At 38.8% G+C, this 24,729-nt stretch overlaps 1 protein-coding gene across 1 annotated transcript in view; it reads right to left on the reverse strand.

Annotated features, from left to right (window-relative positions):
- The window catches only part of thsd4 (thrombospondin type 1 domain containing 4), a 75,436-nt gene extending 51,093 nt beyond the window's left edge, over positions 1-24,343 (reverse strand). The window contains exons 1-7 of the mRNA XM_077194653.1: positions 24,096-24,343; positions 20,038-20,074; positions 19,888-19,945; positions 17,322-17,524; positions 15,972-16,242; positions 10,151-10,253; positions 7,570-7,706 (exon numbers count right to left, since the gene is read on the reverse strand). Of these exons, the coding sequence (XP_077050768.1) occupies positions 7,570-7,706; positions 10,151-10,253; positions 15,972-16,242; positions 17,322-17,524; positions 19,888-19,945; positions 20,038-20,060 (795 nt within the window). The 5' untranslated portion in view covers positions 20,061-20,074; positions 24,096-24,343. The remainder of the gene's footprint in view (positions 1-7,569; positions 7,707-10,150; positions 10,254-15,971; positions 16,243-17,321; positions 17,525-19,887; positions 19,946-20,037; positions 20,075-24,095) is intronic.
- Between the last annotated feature and the right edge of the window lie 386 nt (positions 24,344-24,729).

A 24,729-nucleotide genomic window follows, 5' to 3' on the forward strand; every position in this document is an offset into this window, starting at 1 on the left:
AAAGCAGTCGAATTTTGTAGTTCTTTTTGTGCTCCGGTTCCTACCCGAAACCCGAAGTTACATAGTGCCAGTAAAAGCCATACAGACCACGTCACGCTATGGCAGACGTGTCATTTAACCTATTGTAAGTCGATGTACCATCACAAGGGTCTTGGAAATATATTATGAAGGTTGAAAAACTACATATTGTTACTTTAAAATCGTCACTTTTTGAGGGTGAGCAAAAACACCCTTTTTTGTGTGTGTGTCCCTTTAAATGCAAATGAGCTACTGCTCCCGCACAGGGGCGGAGCTTCCAGAGCTGTGTGTGTGTGTGTGTGTGTGTGTGTGTACGCACGTTAGCAGCTCAGATTACCTCACACACGCACTGAAAATTTCAAAAACGTTTAGTGTTTTATGTTCAAACCGGAGTCAGAAAGACGGAGAGACTCTAGAAGTGACAACATGTAGAGCAACAGGACATTTCTGAATGCTTAGTTGATGAATTTATGTATCTGATGTGGAGATATCTATCTTCTAGTCACTGATAAGCATATTCTGTCATGATAATCTATAAATCGTGTTTCGGGGGGCGGAGTTTATGTAAATTTTAGGGTTAAAGATGTCACTAATCCATGAAGAAGCTCGTATAGTTCCTACCAGCCGTTTGTTAGTCGATTTCTGTAAAAGCAAATATCTCCCTTTGCTCTGAACTTTGAGCGACATAACTTTGCAGATGTTGTTTATGCTCAAACAGCAACATTACTAGAGGTGTAACAATATATCGCAATACAAAAATGCAACAATATGTATCATGGATAGTGACAATATGTATTGCGTATAGTTATAAAATAAAAATAAGAATTACTTTGTGAGAAAAAATTCAAGTTTACAGAGAGTTTTAGTGTCAGTACTATATTAAACAGCTTCAGAATCATGAATATTGTTATTCTGGTGTCTCTATTGTCCTGTGCTTTGGGTTTCCAGCACCAAGTCCAAGAATATTCATTTACACACACCATTTAATACCAAATTTACCATTTTAATCAACAGTACATTTTTTATTAACATATGTCTTGGAGTATCGCAATAATATTGTATTGTGAGTTCAATAGCGGGATAAGTATCGAATCGTGACATGAGGGTATCGTTACGCCCCTAAACATTACACCCTAACTCTAGTTAGAAAAGTCAAATCATAATCAACCGCCCCTTTAACTTTCACAGACAGTCGCGTTTGACATGTGCTGCTTGTTATCCTGGCGTCTGTGTTACATCTCGTTTCTGCAGGATTTGTTGAAGTGACGTGTCTGAAAAAAGCACAGCTGGAACGACAGGCAGATTCGAGCGTGGCTAATTCACTCACAAACACAAAAGATCCTCTGGCAACTGTTGTGCGTCTTCACATGCAGGACGCTCTGAACTCTGGGTAATTAAAGCACGTCTGAATAACAGAGATTGGGAGATCAAACAGAATAAACATCTGCAAGAGAAGAGCTTCTGATCGACTTATCAATATGTGACACCTTTAACATGCTGTTAGACTCAATTAGGATCAAATTCATCATATTAAACGTCAAAATCAAACAAAAAAAGTACCGTCATTGAACAGTATGAAGCTTATTCTTAAAATCCCACTGTAGCCAATCATTTTATTCCTTAAAACTCATCTTTGATCACCAAAATTACATATTTAAAGTTTTTTCCTTGCCTTAAAATATATTGAATGTAACTCGACACCCTTGCCTCATTTAGTATGCGCGGTTCTATGAATATGCAAATGAGCCCCGCCTCCACTCACTCACTCAGAGATCCACTCGTTGATGATCACACGTTGATCTGATTGGTTACAAGGTAGTTTGTGACGTCAGAAACACCAGCGATTTCAAAACGTGTTTTTGAGACTGTCTTTGTTTCACTGCAGTTTTAAGGAGAAAATACTCAGCAATGCTGTCGACTTATGAATTTACACATGATTTGTCTTAAAGTATATTAAAAACACCACATAGACATATAAACAACATTAAAAGCTGGATTTTCAACACCAATCAGATCAACGTGTGATCGTCAACGGGTTAGGGTTAGGGTTAGAACGAGTGGATCTCTGAGCTGAGTGAGTGAGTGGAGGCGGGGCTCATTTGTATATTCATAGAAACGAAATTCATATCTCAATTTTATTAAGGTAAAATAACAACTGGTAAATATAAGGCAGCATACACAATAAATGACTAGAAGCTTGAAAACATAGCGTATGGGTTAGGGTTAGGGTTAAAAGTCTGCTTTACCATGGAATCATTAATAGTTTTTGTTCTACCATTAGCTGTTCATGTTAGCTGTGCTGTCAGACATACAGGCTATAGTTACAGTACATCTGTTAGGTGACATGACGCTGTAATTACAGGGTCGCATCTCTCTCTTTAAAGGTCTGTGCTATATATATATATATATATATATATACACACATATGTGTGTGTGTGTGTGTGTGTGCCATTTGTACTTTTTATCCAAAATGTCAATGTAATTTCAACAGCAGCCCGACCTTACTTCATAATATTTGTCTTATCTGATGCCATCACTATGCTGATTTAAGAATTGACTTTAGGCTGCTATATTTAACAGTGAGTTCCTCATTCAGGTGGATCAGGAAAGACAGGGGGAAATCTATTACATGTAGTTTGTTTGATAACAACTACATTATAGTTAATAAAGGGTTCTAAAGGATCTTTGTCGGCTTACTTTTGCATTTTAAGGCATTATGTTGCATTGGTTATAATGATAATGTTAATGTTTGTCAATTTGTAACTGTTTATTATATATATATATATATATATATTTGGGGTGGAACGGTACCCAGAAGTCACGGTTCGGTTCATACCTCGTTTCAGACATCACGGTTCGGTAGGAGTTCGGTACAATGGAGGGAAAAGCAAAACAAAAATGCAGAAGGCAATTATTTTTATTTTATTATTTTTTACACCCAGTTCTTGCGTCTAAATTAGTTGCTTACATTAACAAAATGAGCCAACAATAGCAGACACAAGCCCTATAAATAAAAATAAATGGCCATGTTTTATAAAAAGGTTCACAAAACTAAATAAAAATGTTTAGAAAATATGCAAGATAACGTTAATTTAGTTGTAGGTTACGTTCTTATATCCATTTTTTTTCTAATGTCACAAGGAATAATCTGGTTTACTGCTTTACACGATTCTTTAGTAGTGTGGTTTGGGTGTCCTAAAGTGTTAGTAGAGTACAAAAGTACTAAAATAAACATTCACGAGTGTACCTTACTTCTCACCGCTGATTCCTGATGGTTTAGGGGACAATTACACCGAGTCGCACACTGTCGTTTCAAAGAATAGTAACGTTACACCGGCGAGCGCGAAGTATAAATGCCTCGTCCATTTGGGAAGGCGCGCGCGGTCAGCGGAGGCTAGCGCTGCGGAGGCAGGCTAAAGTAAACAAATCTAGCAGGGCAACAGATAAGGTGTCCCTAAAGGACCCGCGTATCTAACGGTAGTTCCGCATTACATTAATTAATTTGCACGCGAGTTTTATTTATTTTTATACCGTGTATTCTCCGTGTTAATTCATGCACCGAACCGTGACGCCCGTACCGATTCGGTTCAATACGAATACATGTACCGTTCCACCCCTAATATATATATATATATATATTGTATGTATGTAGGCCTACAGTGGCTGATATACTTTAAAATAAACCTTTATTATTTAAAGCCCATACATGATGATGTCCGGCACACTTATTTATTTATTTTTTGTGGGGCGCCAAAATTGTTGCACCAGAAATACATTATCAAAATCAATCGCTGATTATGTAATAAAATCAGAATCATTCTCGCGATTCGATGCTTCACTGGTTATTTGCCAGACATAGAGTGCCGAAGTTATGACGTCACTTTGTAGGACAACTCGGAAGTTAGCGGCGCATGAAAAGCTTTGCATTTTCCCCATAGACTTTTGGAAAATCGCAAAAAATAAGATCTGTGTTCAACAAAGAGTTGTGACCCTTAAACGTTTTGTCTATCAAGATAATCTTTACAAGTTAATCCAAAATGTATACATTTTGAAGCCTATATAAAGTTTAAAAAACCACAAGCAGGTTATAACTAGTGATGGGCAGATCGAGGCTTCGTGCAACACTGAAACTGTTGAATCAAATGTGCCATATTGTGCCGAGGCTTCGCAACAATCCGACACCCGTCACCATGGTGACCCCTAGTTATCCGAACAGTGTAAATGTGACAAAAACCCAGGCCAAACATGCATAAAAACACCTTTTACAATCTATTGCAATTTTTTTACAATTATCTAATCATACGATTATCATGTGTAAACGTTCTTTTATCAATTGTCAGGGTTTATTTTGTTTGTCCTATGAATGGCTCAGCTAAACAGCCCAATACGACTATTAACTACCTCATTTTAATTATACTAATGTCTAATTAAAATGTCTACAAATGTCTACAACTAATCAGAGATCAGGTAAAGCCCACAGACACTTGTTCATTGGTTCTCTGTGACTCCTCATGATTCATGGGTTGACAGAGATCATCGCTCCCAGCGGTGAACCATTGAAATTTCGAAGTGTTTCGAAACAGTTCTGATGTAATGAAGCCTCGTTTACTGAAATCACGTGACTTTGCCAGTTTGATACACGCTCCAAACCATTGATTCGGAACAAAAGATTCGTAAAGGCTTCGAAGCTTCACGAAGCAGTGTTTTGAAATTGCCATCACTAGTTATAACTGGTTTGTTTTATGTCATAGATCAAAACGTGAAAATATTTAGAGGCTTTGTTAACCACAGACCTTATTTCAGGCGATTTAGCAAAAACCCATTCAAAAAACCCATGGACTTTAGGGCGAGGGAACCGGAAGTGCTAAAATGCTAACTCACTTCCGCGTTTTGGCCTACAAAGTGACGTCATAACTTCGCCACTCTATTGGGTCCGTCAGACTGGAGAAATGTTAGCGGTAATGTGAACAGAAATATTTAAGACCCATTGAATCTGAATTTAAGACATTTTAATACTTTTTAAGGCCTTTTATTAGGAAAACTTTATTTAAGACTTTAAGGACCCTCGGCCACCTTATTGAAATACTCGCCAATAACACTCAGGTAAGATGAGTAACATGAGAACAGTTTTCTATCTGTACCGTTTTTACTTCTTTGCTCGCTGTTTTGCTATTATTCTCCTGCACTAATGCCTAGCTCACACTACAGGAGTTTAAGCCCGATTTGCAAGTTAACAAGCTCAACAGGTCTGGCTGTAATCGCGTGCAAATCTGCGCTCGCCGATCTTTATGTGTGAAATACTAAACAACGCATCAAAAACGCTAGCGACACCTCGCCGACGCCAGACAAATATCTAGCATGCTAAATATATCTGGAGCTGTCGGCCGACTCGATAGCCTTTCGATCAGCACCGTTTGGTGTCGCGTGTTGCGACGAGCATTATCACATTCCACAAGACTTTTGTATTTGATCGATGCCAAACCACAACGCGAGCGGCAGCTGCTTTTCCATTATAAACATGTTTTACTCACCTCAACTCTCTCTAGCACAGACGATCCCCGCTGCCCGCGTGTTATCCGTCCTTCCACACATATTCTTTTATTTTCGGGGGTTTTAAACGGATCATTGCGCAAACATTATTTCTTTTTTTGCACCGCCAATTTTGTCTATGTGACTAATTTTGTCTAATACAACTCCTATTTCGCGTGATTTCCCATTCCACTTCTCGCAGGTGTTTTCGTGACAAAATGTGGTTTGGGGACCGGATCGAGTATGGAATTATTTTTGTCTCAAAAAAACTGAACGTAACTTTATAAAACTGCACGTAACTTTTTCAGAAACTATCAAAAATACGTCATTACAAAAGAAGAAAAACACAATGAAAAAAATGAACTCAGTCGCACAAATTCAACAGGCTCTTCAGATATTCTTTGTTAATGTTTTTCAAAGATTCGTTTTCGCACATCGTGGATTCTGAATGCATTGCCACAGATTTCGCTTACGCTTCGCAGTTTTTCGTTTGCTGTTTTGAAACAAACCTCTCGTGGGGGTGGGGCTTAACCGTGATCTACTCTGATTGGACAGTGAGCTTTTGATGGACAGGTGCTCTCTGACTTGGAAGTACAGGTACAGACGTCACTCAGTGGCGCGCATATTGGAAAGCTCTCGCGGTGATTGGGATTATTTAATCGGGTTAGACAATTATTAATCAGGATGGTTACTTATTTACTTATCAAGAATGTATCTCTCATTATAATATTCCTGTTACTCCAAAACAGTTTGCCACTGTATTTGGTGCTATCCCTAATGGTGTCATTATGCTATTTAAGGGCCATAATAGTTTTTTTGACAAGTTCTGAAATGCCTCTCCCAGACCCGGCTGACACGTAGCCTATAGGCACTAGGCAGAATATGTTTTAAATCTACATTAAAAAATAATAGATATTCGTTTTCTCTTTCTCAATGATTTCATGGAAGAAGGTTTGGACTCTCCCTAACAAGTACCTATTGGTAAATAAGGTTTTATTCATGTACAGTGTGCAACAGTTTGTTGCGGGTTATTATTGTCATTCACAAGTTTGCAATGCAAAGCGTAAAATAAAGCCAGAACTGTTGCACACTGTAGGCCTACATGAATAAAACTTTTATCGATTTTATTAATTAATTCAGTAACACGAACTACTTCAAGCTGCCCTGAAGGACAAGCGGAGGAGGACGATGATGCCGCTCCGTGTCTCTCCTGAGAGCTCATCTTTACAGACTGAGACGATCGAAGGTAAAGTATTATTTAAATATTTAGTAATAAAAAGCACGACGTATTGCATACAAATCACCGCGAGAGCTTTCCAATATGCGCGCCACTGAGTGACGTCTGTACTTCCAAGTCAGAGAGCACCTGTCCATCAAAAGCTCACTATCCAATCAGAGTAGATCACTGTTAAGCCCCACCCCCACGAGAGGTTTGTCTCAAAACAGCAAACGAAAAAGTGCGAAGCGTAAGCGAAATATGTGGCAATGCATTCAGAATCCACGATGTGCGAAAACGAATCTTTGAAAAACATTAACAAATTAAGCATATCTGAAGAGCCTGTTAAATTTGTGCGACTGAGTTCATTTTTTTTCATTTTCTTCTTTTGTAATGGCATATTTTTATAGTTTCTGAAAAAGTACGTTCAGTTTTATAAAGTTACGTTCATTTTTTTTTAGACAAAAATAATTCCATAGGATCGAGTCGTTGGGTGGCAGAGTTGTTGTCAGCTCGTGTAGTGTGTAAAATCATGTTGCAGATCATTTATGTAGTGTGAACACCACAACGACTTCAAGACTCCAGAGCAAGTCATGTAATCTAAACTGCACAGCGATCTGCCGACGTTTAAAGTTGTGTAGTGTGAACTAGGCATAAGCTGAACAGCCAATCAGAGTTCTCTCTCTCACCGACAGCCCGGCGCCGATTCAACATGTCGGATGGTCTGGAAAAAACCCGACGAGGACCAATTTCAGCCGACGGTGCGGATTCGGAACACACTGAGAAAACGAAACTGAACTTCCTACCTGACACTTTCCCGCCACACACACAGACGTCTCGTTGCCTCCACAGGGAGTCCCGTCGACGACTCGCTCCGACTGACGGACGTAGAACCGGAAGCCGACGGCCCGACAGTTGAGCTCACACACCTGATCACTGGACACTGAGCAAACACACACACACATGTTCATCATGAGACACGGACAGAACAGAGAACACACACACACACACACATTCAGAGACTGACACACAATCATTTCATCACAGAAGTTTAGAGCCTCACAAAGTGTAATAATTGATTTTGTTCAAATCACTGTCAAGTCACCTTTATTTCTATAGCGCTTTTTACAACACAGAGTGCTTCAAAGCAGCTTTAAGTTACAGAGATAACAGGAAAATAATGCAAAGTTTGTTTCTAGAAGAAAATAGCGTCACAGTCCAGCTTAAGTAAGTTCAGTGATGCTTCATTTTTTTGTAAATTTTTTATTATTTTAGTTCATTTATATATAAATATCAGTCCCTCCAGAAAAACGCGATTATGCGATCGCATAATTCAATGCATAATCAGCAAAAGTCCGCATATTTATGCGGGGCCGCATTTTTTCAAATACGCCGCACTTTCGACGCATAAATTGCCGATTTCTGCGCAAAATATGCGGGGCTTGCATGATTATATAATCCCCGCATTTTCTTTGCAAAAAAGTCACATATATCTTAGCAGAAAGTTGAAAAATGTTGCGTTTGCTTCACACACGAGCAGCCGTTTCCCTGTTGCCATGGGAACGTTATGAAGTGACGTAATTACGCGACGTAAACATCATCGAAAAGCTGTAAAACAGGAGCACACATTTATTTTTTATATTTTATTTATTCAAATTTACAGAAGTTGTAGCATATTCCTTGTGTAAAGCTACAGAACTTGTTTGACTCATCAATGTTCTGTAAGTTTGAGCCGTGTGTTTATTAATGTCTGAAATAAAACTAGATGAGTTTTAAATATTCCAGCACTTTCTGTGATGTGTTACACTTGTTTATCATAGGAAGTAATAAGAAATGACTCTTTACATTAAGGCAGTGGCCTAGTGAGAACAGGGTGTTGGGGAATCACTTTTCTTTCTCTTTTTCATCAAACCGCAGTTTTTGCAAGTTCCCGCTATTTCATCGCATAACATTACATACATATCTCTATTGTCCTGTGCTTTGGGTGTCCAGCACTGAGTCCAAGAATATTCATTTACACCCACCATGTAATATCAAATTTAGCATTTTAATCAACAGTACATTTTTTGTTAAACTTTTATCATATGTCTTGGAGCATCTCAGTAATATCGTATCGTGGCATGAGAGTATCAGTACACCGCTTCTAAACACACAATAATTCAGAGACTGCCAAGGAAACATTTCATCACACAAAATGTAATACTTATTTTTCGAGTTTGTTGAAATCACTGATCTCTAGAGCTAATGAGAACAGAATCCGGTGCTTGTAATGATCCACAGCCGCCACAAGAGGACAGCAAAGACACCAGAACCAGAACCAGAACCAGTCTCGAAAACACAGAGAATTATGAAAACTTTATTTCTGAATGTTCATGGGAACATTCCATTATATCATTCTTCAAACATTACGGGAACGTTACTTTTGAATGTTCTCTGAAACAAGTAACATTTAAAAACATCCAACTTAAAAGTTTCAGAAAAACATTCCATGTGTGATGTATAAATAATGTTTTTGTGCTAATGTTTTGAGAACGTTATTAAAGGGTAGATGACTTTAAATGAACGTTTTATTAACGTTACTGGAAGAACGTTTGTTTATAACTTACAGCGTTTATAACGTTCCCTGTTTGCTGTGGTGAGAATACACTAGTTTGTGTCATCAAAACAAAAACATAAAACTTTGGCATGAATTCATCGTCAGCTAATCTGCAAGAATATTCCACACAAACCATAAACGTACGTGAACATGAATCAAATATTGGCGCAGCATCAAAGTTCATAAATCCGAAAACATTCGCTGTTCCACAGGATCCGACATGCCGGAAAATCTCCAGAAGCACAAATTATTAACTCACTGAAATATGACTAACTTTAACTGCAACAATGATCATTAGAGTTAACAGCACAAATGTGTAATTCAGGATATTTTCCCTTCGGGTAACATAAAAAAAAAATTCTGCCAAAAATGGAAAAACTGCAAGAGATTTATTTAGCCTTAATTTAGTTTAAATATAGAAATGTTGAATTTCATTCTTCATTACTCCAGTCTTCATTGTCACATGATCCTTCAGAAATCATTCTAATATGATGATTCGCTGCTCAAGAAACATTTATGATTATTATCAATGTTGATCATTTTTTGGGAAACCGCGAAACAATTTTATTTTTCAGGATTCTTTGATGAATAGAAAGTTTAAAAGAACAGCTTTTTTTTTTTAAATCGACTCTTTTGTAACATTATAAATGTCTTTACTGTCATTACTTTAATGCTTCCTTGATGAATATAAATGTAACTGACTGATTGGTAGTGTAAAAATAAAGCATAAGAGATCTATCAAATGTCGAAACATTGATATCTAAAAAAAACTCCTGAAAGAATCTGCTCACCGTCATGCAAAGCTTCCCACCGGTAAAGTCTCCCCATGAAGAGCTGCGTGTTGAAGGCGGAGCACTGCACGTCTCTGATTGGCCTGCTGGATGACGGACAGGCCTGTGAATTCATAAACACACCCATACATACTTTCTTTACAGATCTCTTTCGCCATATTAAAGTCTAAGTGTTGAGTAAATCTTCCATCTTTTCAGTGTTTTTACACAGCATCAGTTTGTACTCAAATGCAGAAACTAAACTTTACATTCTTCAAAACATTCTTTAAAATATAGCTGCATTCACACCATGTTGTAATTACCATAATTGCGAGATTAAGATTTGTAAAAGGTGTTCACGTCCTCGTAGAACTTGTAATTACATAATTACAATTTGTAAACTGGGATTATTGTGACATGAGTGCTGCAGATTAATTTTGGCATTAATAGTGTTGCTATAAAAACGCATTAATCCAAGTCAGAGGCGGTGAATTCCTTTAAAACTGTATATATGAAGTGCCTGACGGAACCCTTTAACCCTCTGGGCTTCTTCGTAAATGGGTTACACACCCGGTCAAAAACGGACAAAGCCTTAAAATTTAACTTTATTTTTTCCCAGGATAACCAAACAAATATATTTTTCTTCTATAATATTTTCTGATTATTATGTAGAATTTTTAGAGTTTTTTATGATACTTTGCATTAATTATATAATTTTTACAAGCTATTTTTCCATTAGAATTAATATATATATATTTAAAAAATATATATATAATAAAAATAAAATAGAGTCTAGGCCTTCAAACAAAAAAAATTCAAGTGAGAACAGCGCCATCTAGTGGCTGTAAAAATATATAATTGTGTGTAATGTCCTGTAAGCGCCTGTAGGCTCCCATAGCTTCCTATATAAATACATAGAAAGGCTTTTTGGTTCCTATTGCTGTTTTAGACATGATTTCTCTATCTTATTCGTTTTTTTAATTTAGATATATATTTAGATATTCTAAAAGACTACTTTTTAAAAAAATTTTTAGATAAGTATCAGGTTTTGCATTATGTTTAACCCCTTAAAGCTCCAGTAGGTAGCTTTTGTAAACAAATATTTGTTAAAACTCTCATTATGTCCTGAAAGTAGAATATGAGACAGGTAATCTGTGAAAAAAAGCAAGCTCCTCTGGCTCCTCCCTGTGGTCCTACTGCCATTTGCAGAAATACACCGCTCCCGGTCAGAAACAACCAATCAGAGCCAGGAGGAATGTATTAGCAGTGTCAATCACGCTCGTCTAAGAGCTGATCACCCCTCTCTTGCACAGCGCGAGCGCGTACCGTCGTTCGTGACTCTCCTGTTCGAACTCGTTCATCCAAATTAACAAATCTTTTTTCGAGTCATTTCGTTCATTCAACAAACGAAATGACTCGAAAAAAGATTCGTTCATTTTGATGAACGAGTTCGAACAGGATCACGAACGTGCATCACAGAACAAAGCAAGGCGAGCATTTGTGCTTATAAAACTTAAAGTTATTTATTTATTTTTGAAATGACTAGAATAGAATAGAATGAATAGAAAGAGTACAACCTTATAAAGTTACATGTATTGCAAAATAAATAATGATTTGAGGACCAAGTTTGTAGACAAAGTATGGGCAGGCCATAGTCAATGTAAAGCATATTGTTGATGTTTCGTCCCTATTAGTGAATGTTCCATAACTGTTTATAATCCGCCGTCATCGGTGGTCCTGCTTACTAGCCTGCGCGTTCACGGCAGGCTCCGCTGTGGGGGAGGAGCTGTGGAGGGAGGAGCTGTGGAGGGAGGAGCTGTGGGGGAGGAGCTGTGGAGGGAGGAGCTGTGGAGGGAGGAGCTGTGGGGGAGGAGCTGTGGAGGAGGAGCTGTGGAGGAAGGAGCTGTGGAGGGAGGAGCTGTGGGGGAGGAGCTGTGGAGGGAGGAGCTGTGGGGGAGGAGCTGTGGAGGGAGGAGCTGTGGAGGGAGGAGCTGTGGGGGAGGAGCTGTGGAGGAAGGAGCTGTGGAGGGAGGAGCTGTGGGGGAGGAGCTGTGGAGGGAGGAGCTGTGGGGGAGGAGCTGTGTGTGAGGAGCTGTGGAGGGAGGAGCTGTGGAGGGAGGAGCTGTGGAGGGAGGAGCTGTGGGGGAGGAGCTGTGGAGGGTGGAGCTGTGGAGGGAGGAGCTGTGGGGGAGGAGCTGTGGGGGAGGAGCTGTGGAGGAGGAGCTGTGGAGGAGGAGCTGTGGGGGAGGAGCTGTGGAGGGAGGAGCTGTGGGGGAGGAGCTGTGTGTGAGGAGCTGTGGAGGGAGGAGCTGTGGGGGAGGAGCTGTGGGGTAGGAGCTGTGGAGGGTGGAGCTGTGGAGGGAGGAGCTGTGGAGGGAGGAGCTGTGGGGGAGGAGCTGTGGAGGGTGGAGCTGTGGAGGGAGGAGCTGTGGGGGAGGAGCTGTGGAGGAGGAGCTGTGGGGGGAGGAGCTGTGGAGGGAGGAGCTGTGGGGGGAGGAGCTGTGGAGGGAGGAGCTGTGGGGGGAGGAGCTGTAGAGGGAGGGCTATAGCGCAACAGAGAGCAAGGGGGTTGGAACTGTAAGTTGTGCTTGTTCAAATTTTCAGGCTAAGTCAACATTTTCTCAAAACTCCCTACTGCAGCTTTAAGCCCTGAAGCCATTTTTAGAGTTGTTTTTTCTGAGTGACACATAAAAGCAAAGACTCATAACTCCAAAACTATAACAAGGAGACTCAAAAGGTAGGTATAGTTTGATAGAAAACCTTTTTTAAATTTTCTGAAAATATAAATTACATTACATTGGCACATTCTTCTGTTGAGAAACTGCTGATAAAAGACAAAATATATATATAATTTTTATTATGATTTTGCATATCTTTCTTGTTTGACATGGAATAACTCAGGAAGGAAATAAGGTAGGAGGAAAATTATTTTTTGGTGAAGTCCCGCTACATGTGAGCTGCATCTGAATCAAATTTTGTGGTGATTGGATAAAGTACTCAAAAGTTACAGCATTTGGAACCAAGATAGCCTTTTTGTTTAGTCATTGACGCCCCTGATGGGCTTTTTTAATATTGTGCCTCCATGGATAAAATCTTGTCATCAACGCAATAGATTATGTTCATTTTGGGCTCATTTTAATTATAATAATATGCTGTAAAAAATGATGTGCCATTTTCAACGATCTGTGAATGTTTCATGAGCTGTATGATGTTTTGAAACATTGCAGTACATAGTACAAAAAAGTATTTTTTAGATTATGAAAAAAATAAAATTATATTTACCAGCAAATAATTCAGCAATAATTAGGAGTTTTTCAAATTGGCTACATTCACTGTAAAGTACAGACTCTACGGTTTCAAATGACACCTATTTTGTTAATCAAGGCAATATTTTTTTAAAATATGATAATGCGTATTTTCGCAGCTTGGTGGCGCCCGCGGGCGGTACACTCTGGTTTAGAGGGACTAGTCAGCTCTCGTTTAGAGTTGATCGACGTGGTTAGATGCTTTAAAAAGCTGAGATTCTAAGCTTTAAAATTATACATATTTTGTGTTACTCCACTTTTGAAAAAAAACCACGGATGGTTCCGGGAACATTGGAAAACACGTTGCAACCCGGAAAGATGAGAGACATGTTTTTTTAGCCAAGTATGCATCACTTCGTGAGGTATATCCCGTGATAAACGCAATGGATTATGCTGTGTTTGGGCTCTTTGTAATTGTGATAATCTGCGGTCAATAAAGCTGTTCGATTTTTCACAATCCATGCATGTTTCATGGATATATGAGCTGAAACGTCATGTCAATAAAACATAGCATCACTGCTACTGCTAACTCATTGGCGTGCCTGTGCAACTTCATGTGTTAGAAGTCCATGAGGAATATCTTTAGATTTGAGTGATGGATTATGGTGAATTTAGGCTCTTTTTAATCGTAACAATCTGTTGTAAATAATGATGTGCCATTTTCCACAATTTATGCATGCTTCGTTGAGTTATGAGTTAAAACGCGACATTAGTGCTCCATCTTTATACAAGGCTCTGTGTGCACCTGTGGGTGTTTGTGTGTTACAACTCCATTAGTAATATCTTCGATCTGAGTGATGGATTATGCTGAGTGTGGACTCTTTGTAATCGCGAGAGTCTGCTGGAAATAATGTTGTGCAATTTTCTACGGTCTGTGCATGTTTCATGAAGTTATAAGCGAAAAACAAACGCGAGTGCTTCATCAGTATATACTTGCTAGGTGCCTCCGTGATATTTTTTTGTGTTAGAACGCCATGAGGAATATCTTTAGATCTGATTAACGAAATATATTGAGTTTGGGCTCTTTTTAATCGTGAGCACCTGCTGTAAATAACGATGTGTCATTTTTCATGATTGATGTATGTTTCATGAAGATATGATTGAAAAGGCCAAGTCTAAGCTACCTTGCTTGGCTACGTGCCTCTGTGGGTTTTTTTGTGTTAGAACTCAACGATGAATATCTTTAGTTTTGAGTGACGGAGTATGTTGAGTTTGGACTCATTTTAATCATACGAATCTGCAGTAAATAATGATCATTCTCCACAAACGGAGCATTTTTCATGAAGTTACGGGCGAAAATGTGTCCTAAATTAAGCATCCATTTATGATTTACAAATGTATCTCGAGGGGCTTCTTGTACAAAACCTTGCTCAAGCTTAGAAAAAAGCCCAAAACAATTATGCTTGTTGTATTCTACGCATTGAGACCTTTCAAATAACATATGACACATGACTATCTGAGCTGTATGATGTTTTTGACATATTGCAGTGTGTAGTACAAAAAAGTACTTCATAAATTATGAAAACATTTTTTTTTCTATTGATCAGCAAATAATTCAGCACTACTTAGGAGTTTATCAAATTGGCTACATTCATTGTAAATTTCAGACTCTTAGCTTTCAAATGACACCTATTTTAAGTTGATCATGGTAATATTTTTGAAAAATATTATTATTATTATTTTCGAAGCTAGGTGGCGCCTGTGTGTGGTGCACTCCGTTTTAGAGGGATTACTCAGCACTCTTTAGGAGTTGATCGAAGTGATTAGATGCATTAAAAAGATGATATTCTAAGCTTTAAAATGATACCTATTTTGTGGTGTACCATTCAGTGGTTGCTTAGTAATTTGATTTTGATTTGTGTGTTTGTGCATTTGAGCGAGAGTCTTTTGTATTTTTTATTTATTTTTGCATATTCTCAAAATTTGCTGTTGCTGTCTTACCATTCCATTTCTCTCTCTCTTTGGGTGTGTGTGCGTGCATTTGAGCGAGAGTTTTTTTATTTTATTTATTGATTTTATTTTGCATTTTCTAACAATTTGCTGTTGCAGTCTTGCCAGTTTATCTGTGTTTGTGTGCGTGGGTGTGTGCGTGGGGGGGGGAGTCTTATTTGCACTCTTGATGTTTTAGAGTGTCACCCCTTCATTGCTGTACACTTTTTTTCTGCACAGTGGCTGATCCGTAGTTTGTACCAGCAAAAGTTTCTCTGAGTTTTCCTATTTTTTCGTATATCCCAATCATTTCCTATGTCGGTCATTTTTGACCGGGAGGAAGCTAAGTGTGACTATTTATTTACAACCCTTTAACATATCCAAATCATCTCCTTGATGACATCACGTCCTGTTTTTGATTCGTTTAGATGTCTTTGGTCCGTGTTGCGTTCATATTTCAGTCGAACTGCACCAAAGTTAATTTTATTCAATCCAAACCTGGCAAGTGTGAGCCTCCTCAAGAGTTAAACGTGTGCTTGTCCTGGTTTAATGATGATGTTAACCCAGGGTTAAAGGCTGTGTGGAAGCAGTTTCTGTGCAGATGTTACCCTGGGCTTGCAGATCTTGTGCTGGTTCTGGGCTCCGGGGCAGGAGGCGTTCGGGACCGCGCTGTACGCTCGGCTCTGCACTGCCGGTGTGTGAGAGCGCCGGTTCTGGTGGACGGTTCTACCGTGAGTCCAGGAACTCTGCAGCGGGACGTTTAGTGGCGAGCGGCTCCGTGTGTTTCGGGATGTTCGGCCAGAATCTCTCAGTAGAGGCGTTACGTATGAAATCCTGCTGTATCCGTGCGTCCCTGGACTGATGCCACGGTTTGCTTTTCTTCAACAGAGAAAAATATATACAGAGAAAGAGAAAAGTACATTTACTCATTTCTATGCTCTTATCCAGAGCGATTCATCTTAAGTAATAATTCCTAAACTGGTGTTAATCACCTCATGTTGGATGTGATCAAATCAAGCAAACAATCATCAATATCAATTGCTCTGCCAAATACAGGTTTGTGAGTTGAAGAAAAGCTAATAATTATTTAAATCAAATGTACAATTAAAATAAACAAAGATTTTTCACAGTAAATCAAAATAGTGATCTATCTTATCAAATCAGTTCATTTACACGAGCGCAGCTTCGGTTCACAGGAAATTATTCTTCTCACAAATTGCAAAAGTTTTACGTTTATTTACACTCACATTCACAGATTTTCCAACATTAATGCGACAGACATTTACGGCATTTCACTAATAATCTGCCAAAATAACAACTTGAGAGGATTTGACAAGTGTTTGAACATTTGAAAGTGAAGAATTCAAGACGTCAAAATTTGTTCATCGTCTCTGAATGTATCATGATATAAAATGCGATGTCATATTGCATTTCAAACTGCAATCACACAACAAACGGCTGATAGAGACTACAATGAGCTTCTTTACGGGGTTTAGTGACATCACTAACCCTAAAATGTACATAAACTCCGCCCCCGGGAATGCCATTTATAGATTATCATGACAGATTATGCTAATCAATGACTAGAAAATAGTTAACTCCACATCTCACACACACACACACACACACACACACACACACACACACACACACACAAGCTCTGGAAGCTCCGCCTTCTGTGCCGGGAGCAGCAGCTCATTTGTATTTAAAGGGACACACACAAAAACGACGTGTTTTTGCTCACCCTCAAAAAGTGACAATTTTAACATTCTATAAAAAATATCTGTGGGGTATTTTGAGCTAAAACTTCACACACACACACACACTCTGGGGACATCAGAGACTTATTTTACATCTTGTTTAAATCTTAGGGGGAATATTTAATATTTAAGCCTAAAGTGGTTCATCTTATGAAAAAGTGTGTGAATTAGAGTGTGAACTGATGAAGATGATCAAACCTCCATCCATGTCCGAGACTCTGCCGTCTCTGCTGGCCTGGTGTTGATCCGCTGGGATCGACCTGACAGATTCTGACCCGTTCCTGAACTCCTCCACCGCAGGAGAGCGAACACGAAGCCCACGAACCCCAGGAGCTCCACGACCCCGACCCATCAGAACCAGTGACATCTCCATCAGAACCAGTCAGCGGATCAGACCGGATCTGAGCACGTAAAGAGGAAATAAACAAGAACAAAAATGAGATACGATACCCTCATATCACGATACTGATTCAAGATACTCACGATACTCCAAGACATGATAAAAGGTTAACAAAACATTTCCTGTTGATTAAAATGCTAAATTTGATATTACATGGTGGGTGTAAATGAATATTCTTGGACTCAGTGCTGGAAACCCAAAGCACAGGACAATAGAGACACCAGAATAACAATATTCATGATTCTGAAGCTGAAAATACTGAATTATTTTAGACGAATATGTTTGCACTCTGTCACTGACTAGATATATTTAAAATAATGTCGGACACTTTTTACTGGTAACATCAGATATTTGGAATTATCAGTAGCTGCGTTTACATGGACCCTTTTCATCGGATTGACGGTTCTATCGGACTAAAATACTTTCATGTAAACACCTTAATCGATCTGATTGAGATCGATCCGATAGAAAGGAGTAGTTCATTCCTTTTGTAATCCGATCGAGAGAACATGTAAACACTTTATCGGATTGAAAACCGAAACTGAAAGGATTGCACATGTGCAATGACGTTGAAATAGAGTAATGATGTATGACGCACGGAGCGAGCTGTTCTTCCCATAGATATCCATTATAAAGGCTAGATGTCTTACGGCGGAGTCTCTATCGTCATCACCGTCGGCCATCTTGTCACAGGCAAGCTTTCTGACGGGCTCTGTGGTACCTGGTGTAAGATGAGTGATCAGCACGAACACAAATAGTCTTATCTCGTTGAAATCTTGATGGATTTACAAACGGTTTGGTTTCTTACAAACGTAACGTGGCTATAATTCTGGATGATTATTTATTAATAATCATAAGTATACAGTCTGATAACTACATCTCGGACGTTTATAACAAACCAAACCGTTTGAAAATCGGTAGAAAATTGAGCAAGTTATGGTTATTTAAAAAGTAAATGCACCATTATTGTTACGAGTGAGCGAGCTGCCTGTGACAAGATGGCCGCCAGGTGCGGACGTCGACCTCCATTGACCAGCAGCGCGGACGAGACATCTAGCCTTTGTTATGGATACGGTTCTTCCGATTGAATAAAGTGTCGTATAAATGAGTGTCCCGTTATTCTAAAATGCTCATTTCACTCCGCGTGTGTGAAGTGGAGCAGGACGACGTCACCGCAGTGCTCGCTTCAGACTCTCACACACACACGCGATCAATATAAGCAGCGGCACAACGGTTCATATGATCATGTCTCCAAATCATGACCAGAGACGGATAAATATTAAGTCTGCTGTTTAAAACATAGTTATACGTGAACAGCGGCAGTATTCGTGCAGTGCGCATGTCAAAAAATCTATTCCGATTTGAAGCTTGTGATATAAACGCGCACATCAAACCCGATCATTTTATTTATCGCTCATGTAAACACCGTGTCCGGATTCATCAATCGGATCGATTTCATTCCGATTGAACCCAAAGGTGTCCATGTAAACGTAGCTAGTGTCACAAGCTGGTGTCATGGACTTGACACACATGCACACATCACTACCTGATTATGTCGGCATTTACCATCTTTTAAATTAGAATGGTGTTGTGTAATTGTTTTCCCTATTTGAAGTGAGTCTGATATATTTATAGACCCTGTCGCACATTGGACCAATGATTTGGTGTAGTTGTGCACATTGTTGCAGTTTTGTTTTGTTCAGTTTGTTTGTATTTCAGCATGTGACCATGTGAATATTTAATTATTTCATCATAATAAGCCACATTGCATTAGTATACATTATATTCAACAACATTATATAGTAGTTTAATGTAGTACTGACACTAAAACTCTGAAACATATTGTTGCAGTTTTGTATTGCAATATATTGTGACTTGATATATTGTTACAAGGCGAGTAGTTTGATAATGACAGTAGAAGAGCATTAAAACACCAGTGAACACGAGCCAGATCTCGTCCAACAGCAGGACGAGAGCTGTCAATCAACAGCTGACAGCCAATCAGAGGCCAGAGGGCGTGACCTGGTCGTTCTCAGGGTCAGCGAGAGGTCAGACAGCTGGAGATCATGTGATGACGACACAAATGTGCAAATCATTCATTTTTCTCTAAAGAGATCCATGAGGCGACACTGAGCTCTGATGAATATTATGTAGAATATTCCTACTAAACGAACGCAATGCAAAATATCAGGGACAGGTTCTCTCGCGAGTCTCATTTTTCTGTTAGCATGTGTGTGTGAGGATGTGTGTGTGTGTGTGTGTGTGTGAGAGAGAGAGAGTGTGTGTTTACAATTGCAATGATCTGCACTGTTTTTATTATGAAGGGAAAAACGGCTAAATAGTCATAAAAACAAACATAAATACCTTCCTCTGGTCGTGTGTGTGAAGACAAATGAAGATCGGCCACAGGATCACAGCGACACTACAAACACAAGATTACATTATTACACAAACACGACGCAAACGCTTTAAAGTCCCAGTGAAACAGCTGGTCAGATCTGACAGGTTCCTCACCTGATGATCAGAGCGGCTCTCATACTGAAGACTGCACCTGCACACACACACACACACACACACACACACACACCTGTGCATGTCGTCAGATGTCACTCAAGTTCAGTATTAGTCCTCAGTTAACCTTTGACCCGACCTGTGACCTCTGACAGAAACACTGCAGCTGCTGTATTCAAGTGCATGTGGGAACGTCATGCAGGAGACAGTCGTGAGACATGAATAAAGGTGTGTGTGATATTACAGTCGTGAGACATGAATAAAGGTGTGTGTGTGATGTTACAGTCGTGGTGTGTGTGATATTACAGTCGTAATGACACATGAATGAAGGTGTTTGTGATATTACAGTCGTGGTGTGTGTGATATTACAGTCGTAATGACACATGAATGAAGGTGTGTGTGATATTACAGTCGTGGTGTGTGTGATATTACAGTCGTAATGACACATGAATGAAGGTGTGTGTGATATTACAGTCGTGGTGTGTGTGATATTACAGTCGTAATGACACATGAATGAAGGTGTTTGTGATATTACAGTCGTGGTGTGTGTGATATTACAGTCGTAATGACACATGAATGAAGGTGTGTGTGATATTACAGTCGTGGTGTGTGTGATATTACAGTCGTAATGACACATGAATGAAGGTGTGTGTGATATTACAGTCATGGTGTGTGTGATATTACAGTCGTAATGACACATGAATGAAGGTGTTTGTGATATTACAGTCGTGGTGTGTGTGATATTACAGTCGTAATGACACATGAATGAAGGTGTGTGTGATATTACAGTCGTGGTGTGTGTGATATTACAGTCGTAATGACACATGAATGAAGGTGTGTGTGATATTACAGTCGTGGTGTGTGTGATATTACAGTCGTAATGACACATGAATGAAGGTGTGTGTGATATTACAGTCGTGGTGTGTGTGATATTACAGTCGTAATGACACATGAATGAAGGTGTGTGTGATATTACAGTCGTGGTGTGTGTGATATTACAGTCGTAATGACACATGAATGAAGGTGTGTGTGATATTACAGTCGTGGTGTGTGTGATATTACAGTCGTAATGACACATGAATGAAGGTGTTTGTGATATTACAGTCGTGGTGTGTGTGATATTACAGTCGTAATGACACATGAATGAAGGTGTGTGTGATATTACAGTCGTGGTGTGTGTGATATTACAGTCGTAATGACACATGAATGAAGGTGTGTGTGATATTACAGTCGTGGTGTGTGTGATATTACAGTCGTAATGACACATGAATGAAGGTGTGTGTGATATTACAGTCGTGGTGTGTGTGATATTACAGTCGTAATGACACATGAATGAAGGTGTGTGTGATATTACAGTCGTGGTGTGTGTGATATTACAGTCGTAATGACACATGAATGAAGGTGTGTGTGATATTACAGTCGTAATGACACATGAATGAAGGTGTGTGTGATATTACAGTCGTGGTGTGTGTGATATTACAGTCGTAATGACACATGAATGAAGGTGTTTGTGATATTACAGTCGTGGTGTGTGTGATATTACAGTCGTAATGACACATGAATGAAGGTGTGTGTGATATTACAGTCATGGTGTGTGTGATATTACAGTCGTAATGACACATGAATGAAGGTGTTTGTGATATTACAGTCGTGGTGTGTGTGATATTACAGTCGTAATGACACATGAATGAAGGTGTTTGTGATATTACAGTCGTGGTGTGTGTGATATTACAGTCGTAATGACACATGAATGAAGGTGTGTGTGATATTACAGTCGTGGTGTGTGTGATATTACAGTCGTAATGACACATGAATGAAGGTGTGTGTGATATTACAGTCGTGGTGTGTGTGATATTACAGTCGTAATGACACATGAATGAAGGTGTGTGTGATATTACAGTCGTGGTGTGTGTGATATTACAGTCGTAATGACACATGAATGAAGGTGTGTGTGATATTACAGTCGTAATGACACATGAATGAAGGTGTGTGTGATATTACAGTCGTGGTGTGTGTGATATTACAGTCGTAATGACACATGAATGAAGGTGTTTGTGATATTACAGTCGTGGTGTGTGTGATATTACAGTCGTAATGACACATGAATGAAGGTGTGTGTGATATTACAGTCGTGGTGTGTGTGATATTACAGTCGTAATGACACATGAATGAAGGTGTGTGTGATATTACAGTCGTGGTGTGTGTGATATTACAGTCGTAATGACACATGAATGAAGGTGTGTGTGATGTTACAGTCGTGGTGTGTGTGATATTACAGTCGTAATGACACATGAATGAAGGTGTGTGTGATATTACAGTCGTGGTGTGTGTGATATTACAGTCGTAATGACACATGAATGAAGGTGTGTGTGATATTACAGTCGTGGTGTGTGTGATATTACAGTCGTAATGACACATGAATGAAGGTGTGTGTGATGTTACAGTCGTGGTGTGTGTGATATTACAGTCGTAATGACACATGAATGAAGGTGTTTGTGATATTACAGTCGTGGTGTGTGTGATATTACAGTCGTAATGACACATGAATGAAGGTGTGTGTGATATTACAGTCGTGGTGTGTGTGATATTACAGTCGTAATGACACATGAATGAAGGTGTGTGTGATATTACAGTCGTGGTGTGTGTGATATTACAGTCGTAATGACACATGAATGAAGGTGTGTGTGATATTACAGTCGTGGTGTGTGTGATATTACAGTCGTAATGACACATGAATGAAGGTGTGTGTGATATTACAGTCGTGGTGTGTGTGATATTACAGTCGTAATGACACATGAATGAAGGTGTGTGTGATATTACAGTCGTGGTGTGTGTGATATTACAGTCGTAATGACACATGAATGAAGGTGTGTGTGATATTACAGTCGTGAGATATTAAATGAGTTGCAGTTACACTACCAGTCAAAAGTTTTGGATCGGTAAGATATTTAATGTTTTTAAAAGAAGTCTCTTCTGCTCACCAAGGCTGCATTTATTTAATAAAAAATATAAAAAAACAGCAATATTGTTTATTAACTTTTTATTATTAAATGTTTATTATAATGACTGTTTTCCATTTTAATATATAGTAAAGTGTAATTTATTCCTGTGATCAAAGCTGAATTTTCAGCATCATTACTCCAATCTTCAGTGTCACATGATCCTTCAGAAATCACTATAATATGATGATTTGATGATCAAGAAACATTTATGAATATTAACAGTGTTGAAAACAGTTATTTACATTTTTATTTCAGGATTCTTTGATTAATAGAAAGTTCAAAAGAACGGCATTTATCTGAAACAGAAAGCTTTTTTAACATTATATGAAATATATTAAAATATAAAACAGTCATTTTAAATAGTCATAATATTTCACAATATTACTGTTTTTGTGTGTTTTTTTATATTTTTAATCAAATAAATGCAGCCGAAGCAGAAGAGACTTCTATAAAAAAACATTAAAAAATCTTACCGATCTAAAACCTTTGACTGGTAGTGTAACTGGTAGCGTATATATATATTATATGAAGGCTGTAAGTTAGTAACATAAAAAAGTACCATGGTTTTAACACTTTGGTGGAAATGCTTCCATCCATTTCTGTAGTATACCATGGAAATATTGTGCAACATGAATACAAGCAGCAATGATGTATATCTACATAAATATATACATACGTATAGTGTGGTAAGAGTGAGTGCAGTAATAGTGTGGTAAATGTGTGGTAATGGTGTGGTAAATGTGTGGTGAAGGTTCTGGTAATAGTTTGGTAAATGTGTGGTAATAGTGTGGTAATAGTGTGGTAAATATGTGGTAATAGTGTGGTAAAGGTGTGGAAAGAAGGAGTGCAGTAATAGTGTGGTAATAGTGTGGTAAATATGTGGTAATAGTGTGGTAAAGGTGTGGAAAGAATGGGTGCAGTAATAGTGTGGTAATAGTGTGGTAATAGTGTGGTAAAGGTGTGGTAATAGTGTGGTAAATATGTGGTAATAGTGTGGTAAAGGTGTGGAAAGAAGGAGTGCAGTAATAGTGTGGTAATTGTGCGGTAAAAGTGAAGTACCCGTTGAGCTCCAGCTGTTCTAATGGAGAAAGTGTTGATGAGTGACGCGTCCTGACGCGCGTGACCCAGCGCGCTCCATATTCCAGCAGCTCGTGCGTCGCTCATTAACAATCATCTCCATCATTAATAACTGTCAGTCGTATTCAGATCCCGAGTCCTGTAAAATTTTCTCCGTCACACACACATCCGTGGAGAAACCAAGCGCTCGGATAGAAACAGAACGAGTGCGCGCGGCGCGCCACCTGAGAGAGAGAGAGAGAGAGAGTGTGAGTGTGTGTACGTGTGTGTGTGTTAAAAGACTGTGGTATCAAATGTTCACACATGTTCTAATTTGTTACGCTGTTTATTTAAATTTAAGTTACACTGCCGGTCAAAAATTTTCGATCAGTAAGATTTTAAATGTTTTTGAAAAAGTATCTTCTGCTCACCGAGGCCGCATTTATTTTATAAAAAACAACAACAAAAAATCTGTAATATTGTGAAAAATTATTCCAATGTAAAAAGCTGAATTTTCAGCATCATTACTCCAGTCTTCAGTGTCACATGATCCTTCAGAAATCACTATGATGATTTGATGCGCAAGAAACATTCATTATTATTATCAAATTTTGAATAAATGTATTAATTTCTTAAA

Source organism: Siphateles boraxobius, unplaced genomic scaffold, assembly GCF_051911475.1.
Source record: "Siphateles boraxobius isolate OS27281-9 unplaced genomic scaffold, OSU_SipBor_1 32, whole genome shotgun sequence".
Taxonomy (NCBI): domain Eukaryota; kingdom Metazoa; phylum Chordata; class Actinopteri; order Cypriniformes; family Leuciscidae; genus Siphateles; species Siphateles boraxobius.